A 9173-nucleotide genomic window follows, 5' to 3' on the forward strand; every position below is an offset into this window, starting at 1 on the left:
GTTCTTATTTTTTTAGGTATCTTTTTTCTGATTCAAGAATATTATAGATTTCAAACTGTTTTATTTATATTTTATTTTGAATAAACATAAAATAGTATATTCAATACATTTATATTATATAATGACAATGATAGTGTTATACTAAATTCGAAAAATTTATGATTATAAAATATTATTTTTGATTTATCATGTAAAATTAAAATATAAATTTGTGTATCATACAAATTTAACACTAATAATATTATATATCTAATTTTTTTATTAATTAAATTCAATTAAATTGGTCTAAGATAATAAAAATGGATCTTATTTAATTGAGTAGACTGACCGGTCTAATATCGAGACTCCGGTCCGATTTTAAGAACCTTCCTGAGATAAAATTGGACACCCAATTTCACACAACCGCTAAATTCAAAATCTGGAATTTCCGCGCTTCACTCTCATATTGGATCCCCTGTTCCGACTGTCTTCGTTTACATACTCGGCTACTCGCAATTCGCAAAAGTATTGCATTTCTCTCCCAGTCTCCAAATTCAAACTCAATGGTCACATTTTTTAACTCCCTCACCTCCGCCACCGCCTCCGCCACGGACGATCCTCTCTTACCATTCCTCTGGTATCTTTCTGCCTTTCACAAACTTGTCCCAGGGAAAAAAAATCTCATAAGATTGACAAAATTCTCTCGATTTTGTGAATTTTAGGAGTGTCAAGAAAGCTCTAGAAGGTTCCGGCGGTTCCAGCCAGAACCTGTTGAACTTACTAGGAGATTGCATTAGAAGCTTCAAGGATAGCGAACAGTACCGAAACGACGTCAGATTTCTCAAGATTTGGCTCCTCTATGTAATCTACTCGTTCTATCTCATGTTTCAAATCTCGTGGTTAGGGCTTTTTGACGAATAAAATTATTTAATTGAATAGTGATTTTCCATGGTAGCTATTGTAGCTATGAAAACCTAGCTACATGAGTGAGTGCACAACAGAGTACGGTTACATTACTTGAATGTTATGCTTGCTAAGGATTCTCGCAGTTGTGATATCAAATGTTAAAATGATTTGAATATGATTTTGGGTAATGTGAACTAAGGTCTTAAAGAAAGAGGACCCGGGTTTGTGGGCTGGGTCAAGGGGGACTAGTCTGTAACCTTCCAAGAGAAGCTGTGATATCTTCTGTTGGTTGAAAGAAAAGGAAAAGAAAGAAAAGTTTAAATATGGTTTTAATATGGCACCCTTATCCTTTTTTTTTTCTTTTAAAAAGTTTTGAATTTTATATATATATTTTTTGTTTTTGTTATAATATGAATCAATTAGGAAAGTTGATGTTACATCAATCATGTAATAGTAGAACTTTGCTTTACATTTTTTTGTTAGTAGAACAAACTAGCCAGTAGAAAGAATATAGATCAGATGGAAGGTAGCTCAATGACTAGAGAGATAGGGGGAGATTAATTTAAAAAAAAAAAAGAAAGGAAAAGAAACTATATGCAAAATTATCAAGAAAATATCAGGCTTTAATGTTCTTCGTTGTTGATGTCTTTTACAATAGGATATAAAGATTTTTTTTATCCGTGTACATAAAGCTTATATGCTTAGCAGAACATAGTCTAGTTGCAACAAATCTGTAAGTTTTTTGTAATGGTGCTGTTTTGAGGCACTTTTTGTTGAGCAGATCAACTCAACATGCTTCCGTTGGTTTGATTTTGCAGATGGGTGTTAGTTCAGATTTTGGAAGTGTTTTCATGGAAATGCTGAACTGCAATGTGTGTACCAAAAATGCTTCACTCTATGTGTGGTCTGCATGTTTCTTTGAGTTGAAAGGGAGGCTCCATGATGCCCTCACAATCTATCACCTTGGTATTTCCAGGTCAGTGCTCTGTTAAGTTGAATCTTCAATACTTGCTTGTTTTGATATTTCAAGTTGGGGTGCCTTGACTGTAATTTTAGTTATTTGGGTCAATGTTCAATAGGAATGCAGAGCCAATTGAGTGGTTGAAGAAGGCACAGGCATTATGTCACCAGAGAATATCTGAAACTTGGAAGGCTGCTGAAAGGCAGAAGGTATGCCTATTCACGAAGAAGTTAGTCCTTTAGGCAAAATGAGCCAAACTAGTAGGAAAGGAAAGATAAATAAAAATAGAGAAAACACCAACTTCCTTGTACTCTTTTATTGAATAGGCTTTGTGCTTTGTGATCTTTGGTAGGTAATTTATTGCTTCCCAATAGGTTTGTTCAAGTAGTAGATGAATCAAACACTGCCTTTGCAAAACACATTATTTATTTATTTTATTTCTCACATTGACATATTTCCTCAATGTTCTGTCTCCTGAATTGAGATTTGCTAACACTGACTGCATTTACAGTTTAAGAATTCTTTTGTATATATTTCATTTTATTTTTTAATTTCAGATTGATTATAAGGGATCCACAGAGTTGGGAAACATTGGCATTAATCCATGGGATTCCTCCATTTTGGAAGACCTGATGAAGAAGATAAATCCTACAATTAAAAAATTTTATGTGAGATATTTATATGCTTTGTTATATACATGTTTGATTTACTGCATCTGACAAGGATTCGGGTGCTTTATGCTTGTATAAATGCATTTCAGGGGTATCACTTGAGCACTAAATCTTATACAGGAAAAGTGGCCTTATCTACTTTGAAGAATGCATCAAGGAACAAAGTTATAGAGATAGGTAATATTCATATCCTTACTCTTGTCTTCATCATTGGGACGTAATTGTCTGACTGCTCCTAGCTTTATGATCAATCTGAAGAATTCATTTATATATGAATTTACTTGCCTTATCTTCTTGTATTTCTGACGGAATAGGAACAGTTGTATCATATATAAATTAATACCATAAATTTCATAGGAGATGCTAAAAAATTGTGAGTTCATGATATGTGCTAAAAATTGACCCTGCAACGAAATTTCCATTGAATCTGAGTTTATGATGTCTCCCCAGAGTTGTTAGCTTGTCTTCCAAAGACAATGTTGTTGCAGATAGTTTCTACAAAACTAGGTTTATCTATTGTTAGAAATAAAGAGTGTATATCTTTTTGGTATCTCAATAAAAAATCTTAGGAGTAGTTTTGGTTCTTTCTATTATTATGTCATCGTTTCCTTATTTGTCTAGGATAAGGGTTTTTCCTATTATCAACAGCAGTTAGTGTTTTGATCATATCAGTGTATTTCATATAGTTTCATAGTCTTTATTCTTTTCTTTTACTGGCTTCATCCATTCTCTTGATGGTCCTTATCATGATATCCAAAGGCGGGAGGAAGTACCATATCAAAGGTTGCGCTGGACAAGGTGGTTTTGCTCAAGTATACAAGGCCTTTGTCAACAGTGATCCAAATGATGTTGTTGCGCTAAAGGTGCTGATGGTCTTTCAGAATCATTTCCTCTTAAAATGTGATATTTGTCTCATTTGATTGTACTTTGAACCTTAAATGTTAGATACAAAAGCCAGCTTTCCCTTGGGAGTTTTACATGTATCGTCAGCTTGATATGCGGATCACTGGCAGAGAAGTATGTGATATTAATATCAATATCAAATTCAAATATTTATACCATCAACCTGCCTTTTCTATAAACATCCAAATATACTGAATTGTCTGATATCTAACTATATCAGAGGTCAAGCTATGGTTTGGCTCAGAGAATTCATCTGTATGCAGACTGTAGCATACTCATCTGTGACTATTTAGCTCATGGAACGCTACAGGTTAGTTATTTCTACTGATTTCCCTTATTATCTTGTTCAATGTTATATAGTGTTAATTCAAGATGAACATACTATGCAGGATGTCATAAACACATATGCGGTCCAAGGGAAACCCATGGAAGAAGTTTTATGTATTTATTACACGATAGAAATGTTACACATGGTTGAAACTTTGCATGGTGTTGGCTTGATTCATGGTGATTTCAAGCCTGATAATCTGCTTATTTGCTATGCTAGGTAAAATTAAGCTTCTCATTCGTTACCATTAGTTGGTTCGCTTGCACCTTATTACTTGCAGAATGTCATTGTAAAGCTGGTTTCTCATTCTTAATTAATGATTATGATGACATGACTAAGTACATCGTCTTGTTATTATATACTTCTATATCTAAGGAGGACTTTGGGTGTAGAATTGCCCTTTATCTCTGGCAAAGCATCAACTTATGTACTATAAATAAAATAACAATCAACTCTTTTCCTACTAAGTGGACGAGTTATACAAACAAAAAAATGACATTTTATTGGAACTATGTGTATATATAAATAATTTTAATCTATATTCTTTTTTTATGGCTTCAGCAGTAGTTTTGTTTTAGTTTACCTGGAGGAGTTCATGACTTTTACGTACTTTTTTTTTTACCGCATGGCCAAACCACTTGAGATGATGTTTTTCCATTCTAATTTTATATTGTCTAGTGTAACACTTTTCCAGTGCTATATTCTGTTTTATGGCAGCGTTGAAGTTATTGTTACTGCGATTTTCAGTTTCAAAAAACCACAAGTCCTACAAATATATAGTAAAATTAAAACTACCACTTAGATAAAACAACCTTGTTATGTTTACCACTGAAGATCCAGACCATGATGTTTTTACTTTTTAGATATTGATTGAGATAAAACCGACATGCAAATGCGAGCAAATACGAGCTGAGAGAGTTTCTTGTTGTTTAGTGTTTATATTATGCATGTTCCAAATAAGTACTTTGTAAATGCTTTGCTTTTGTAGACAGTGCTCATTCCTGGTTTTGCTACTTTGCAGGGATGACCTTACAGAAGAAGGGTTCTTGGACCGAAGTGGTCCTTGGTGTGATCAGGTCAGTTTTTCTCCAGATGATGATACAACTAAACCGTTTATGGTTTTAGTACTTTCTGTTGTTGAAAGTTGTTCTATCCATAGGGTCTTTGCCTTGTAGACTGGGGAAGAGGGATTGTTCTGGATCTCTTTCCAGATGACATAGTATTTAAGGGTGATTGCGGAACTTCTGGATTTCGCTGCATTGAGATGCAAGAGGATAAGCCATGGAAATTTCAGGCAAACCACTTCTTAAAACTACACTATAAATGTAATTATCTTCATGATTTACTGTCTTTGAAGTTGTTCTTCTCCATCACTTACCAACAGGTAGACGCATACGGCCTTTGCGTTGTTGTCCATATGATGTTGCATAATTGCTATATGGAGATTGCCAAAGAAGAATCATCTGATGGAGGCTACATGTATCTTCCCAAACAACGCTTTAAACGGTATATGTCCATTTACTTTTTGTTTATCTTTAGTCATGTGATTCACTGTAATGTTGGTGAAGTCAATTTGGAAACTTGATTCTACATTTGAAGCACCCTTAATTTGCTTGTCGAATCAAATAGTTACTGGAACGTTGCGCTCTGGAAGAATTTCTTCACCAAGATGTTAAATCAATACCCTGGCAATGATGATAGAAGGTTGCTGCAGGAGTTGAAGAAGTCCTTCCAGGACTATATAAGTTCCGATCCAAAGATGATAAAGGCACTAAGGGAGTTACTTGCAAAGCAAAGGACTTCTATGTGTTGTGCTTAGAGTTTCGAAATTACTTTCTGAACCTGTTTCATTTTACTTAACTGTCTTCAGCTGCAGGAGGCTATATATATATGTGTGTGTGTGTGTGTATGTATATTTGAAGGAATATGGAAACAAATGCAAAATGCAAGCAATCCAAGACAGGTTCGGAAGGTGAACATCAATTCATTATTCTTCTGATTCTGATTTTGCATGCTAACAACTGCTCTTTAATGCACTTACCCACTTACATTAGCCTCTTTAATGCTAATATTCATTGTCCTTTGTAGTTTGAGTTGTCTGAATTTGACTTTTCAAGTACTGATGTAGATACATGTATGAACTGAGTGCTGTTAGCAGGTCTAATGTTGTATATGATAATTTTGTTTGTTGTAATTGGGTGTGTACTGTTTGTAATATCTAAATAGTTTTCCTTGTTTAGATAGTGGATTTTAGCTCTGAAGAGGAATAAAAAAAAATAGATGAATATTATTTGTTGTTTTTTTTTTTTTGTTTAGAAAATAGATGAATATTAAAATATATTAAGAGAGACATAGGCTTCCCGTAAAAGCCCAAATATACTTAGTTTCGTTGATGAGCACCACCAAGCTCTGGATAGGGCCAGACCGCCAGAGTTGGTTCACATGTCAATTCGAGTTTAATTCATTAATAGTTTAGTAAATCTGATTTATGAACTTGTAAGTCAGAATTTGAGTATTAATTTGAATTTATATATTAAATGATAAGGATTGAACTTGAGTAAGTTCAGGTTATTAACTTATAAGTTGGAGTGATTATATACATAGAATTTAATTTTCATACTCTATAAAAAAGCTTGCAAATATAATTGTTACATGAGCAAAATATTTTTTAAATTTAATACTTGAAACATTATTTAAATATGTGAATTTGTAGATAATCGTATACAATTTTTTATGTTTTTAGTAGGTTACACATCAACAAAATAAGTTAAATGCTTAAAGACATGTTACTTTATATTTTTAATTTATATCAGATACATATTTGTTAAATATACTAAAGTAAGATATCTCTTCAAGTCATATCAAAACAGAAACAATTTTAGTTGTTTTTATTTTTTTTAATTGTATGTGAAATAGTTGGTGTATTAAAATATGACATGTCTAAGTAATTTTTTTATAATAGAAGAATAAAAGATGTTTATATTAATTATTTGATATAAAATTTATAGTTATATTTATCTTTATATATAAGTATGATTGGAATATGTACTAAAATAATATATAGAATTAATTATTTTAAAAAAAAAATAATTATTTATACTCATGAACGGACAAAATACTCATTAAATAAAAAAATTAATATTATATCCATAAAAAATAAATTTTGTGACAAAAATATTAAAATTTTAATTTTTTATTAACTTTTTAATAAAATTTTCAAATTATTTCAACTTTTATCTTTAACTTCAGCATCATTATCTTTTTTTTTTCAAAATTTAAAATTTTCACAACCCTCGCCACTACTCATCCCCCACGTCACCTCACCTTTCCTATCATGACTACGAACATCTTCTCCCTAAACCACTGCCACAACAATAACACTATAACAGCAAGAGAAAAGCACAGAAAACATATTATATATCATTAATGAAAATTTTCAGATTAATGTGTGATATGATTTGAAACAGAGATATGAATGGAGAGAATCAAGCAAGTAATCAAAGGCTTGAATTTTTATTTCCAAATATAATCCATATTTGAAGGACGACGACTTTGTCGTAGGACTCACGAGAGACCGAGAGGCTTGGCCTCAAGCTTTTCCAAATTCCAGCTGTCATCGACGGTGGCCTTGGGCCCAACGGTGCCACGGACAACTACAATTCTGTCATCATCAGAATATGGATCGGAGTCCGAGAGGAGCGAGCAGAGGTCAGAGATGGAGGCGAAAGGAGCGCGACGGAGCTTGCGGAGGGAGCAGAGTTGGTGGTGAAGTTGCGGATGGCGGCGTAGGCCAAGGCGAGGCCCAAAACGGTGTCGTTGAAGGAAAGAACAATCTGGGATAGATGTTCACCTCCTTATCTCTCTAGAGAGAACTCTTCTCTGATAAGGAGTGTCTTCAGAACTACAGGTTCTGCGATTATACGTTACATCTTTTTCATCTTTACGACAATTTTTGTATACTTTTTCCTTTAACTCTGGAATTCTAGACATGGCTCGTAAAGAGGAATAATCTGTTGAAGGCTAAGTTGTCCATATCAATCTAGAGGATGACGAGAGTTTTATTGAAGAAAATTTGATTATGGTGGGGAAAGATTCTCTCGGACAAAGAGGATAGTTTCAAGACTTGTAAAGCGGTACTTTTGGGAATCTGGGATATTTGGAAGGGTATCCAGATACGGAAGGGAGGATCTTAAAGCATTAGAGAAAATCTTGTTTAAAAGACAGTCAGTATAAGATGTAGACCACAAATATATGGAATTATGGGTACAAATATATGGGCTTCCACTTAATTATATAATAAGGAAAACGGTTGAGACTATCTTTAAGAAAATAGGAGTCGTGATGGAAACGGAGAATCCACAATTGAATAACATACTATAGAGAACTTTTTTGAGGGTGAAGGTAACGTTGAACATCACTAAACCTTTACCTATTGGTTTCTGGCTATCAACAGAAAATCATAAACTCTTTGGGTTTATTTAAATATGAAAGAATTCAGGATAGCTACTGTTTAAACTGTGGAATTCTTGGTCATAGTAGGAAGGAATACAAAAATCCAATGGCTACAACAAGTTGGGACTCGACGAAACTAAGGTATGGACTGGGATTGGGGGTTAATAGAGCTAAGCCCCTTTTAGCCAGGGGAACGGAGCAACAAAAGGAAGACAAAAATAGGGAGTGGATAGACGATAAACAAGTATGTGAGGGAGAGTGTGCAACAATGGACACTATGAAAGGAGCAATAGGCAGAAGAGAGTGGCACGGACAAGAGAGTAGGAGGAGGGATTCAGAGAACTTTTGAAGCTGACTCAGAGCAACAAAAGGTTCGAGGTAGGGAGAGCCAAGGATCAACGTTTCAGAAAGTCTATTAAACAGGCGTGTTATTTCAGAAGGGAAAGAATTAAGAATGGGTGAGAAGACAGTAGACTTTATAAATAGGATGAGAAAAGAAAAGGATAAGCTTCACGAGTTAGAAGAGGAGAATTGGGCTTCCAGGCCCAATGTGATTTTCTCTTTTTTTTTTTTGGTTTACAAACGAGGCCTAAGGCCTAAAGGAAAAAAAAGCTAAACAATTACACTACGGGGTACCAAGACCCCTCTTGCATCATTAGCCAAAAGCTGACCCACTTCTCTTGGAAAGTTATCCAAAAAATGAACACCTATTGGATACTTTGTGTTTTCTTTAGATAGCCAATCAGCTACTTGATTTCCTTCTCTATAGATATGTGAAAGGCTTATTTGTCTATTGTCTTCGAACAGAGCTTCTATGCTTCTAACAAGAGGATTTGATTGCTGCTTTCGCCCCTTCTTCTTCCTTAACACTTGCTAAACTGACTTTGAATCTGTTTCTACTGCTATCCTTCTAAATCCCAAATCTTTCGCCAAGTTTATACCTTGATAGACTCCCCATAACTCAGCTTCAAAA

At 34.1% G+C, this 9173-nt stretch overlaps 1 protein-coding gene across 1 annotated transcript; it reads left to right on the plus strand.

The window, feature by feature from the left end:
* The first annotated feature begins 476 nt into the window (after positions 1 to 476).
* LOC130976961 (mitotic checkpoint serine/threonine-protein kinase BUB1) lies at positions 477 to 5897 on the plus strand. Its single transcript, XM_057901930.1, has 14 exons — positions 477 to 616; positions 702 to 840; positions 1704 to 1861; positions 1965 to 2055; positions 2404 to 2514; positions 2607 to 2694; positions 3277 to 3380; positions 3463 to 3534; positions 3641 to 3730; positions 3810 to 3967; positions 4770 to 4824; positions 4908 to 5042; positions 5133 to 5254; positions 5378 to 5897. Exons 1-14 carry the CDS (start codon positions 543 to 545, stop codon positions 5565 to 5567), a joined length of 1587 nt encoding a protein of 528 aa, XP_057757913.1. The 5' UTR covers positions 477 to 542; the 3' UTR covers positions 5568 to 5897.
* The last annotated feature ends 3276 nt before the right edge of the window (positions 5898 to 9173 follow it).

The sequence above is a fragment of the Arachis stenosperma genome, chromosome 4, assembly GCF_014773155.1.
Source record: "Arachis stenosperma cultivar V10309 chromosome 4, arast.V10309.gnm1.PFL2, whole genome shotgun sequence".
Classification (NCBI taxonomy): domain Eukaryota; kingdom Viridiplantae; phylum Streptophyta; class Magnoliopsida; order Fabales; family Fabaceae; genus Arachis; species Arachis stenosperma.

Excerpts from the sequence above, each read along its gene's own strand:
- LOC130976961 (XM_057901930.1), top strand. The coding sequence starts at position 543 with ATGGTCACATTTTTTAACTCCCTCACCTCCGCCACCGCCTCCGCCACG. Across the intron at positions 2,056-2,403 it reads AGGCTGCTGAAAGGCAGAAG|ATTGATTATAAGGGATCCAC; the intron begins GTATGCCTATTC and ends TTTTAATTTCAG. Across the intron at positions 3,381-3,462 it reads ATGATGTTGTTGCGCTAAAG|ATACAAAAGCCAGCTTTCCC; the intron begins GTGCTGATGGTC and ends CTTAAATGTTAG.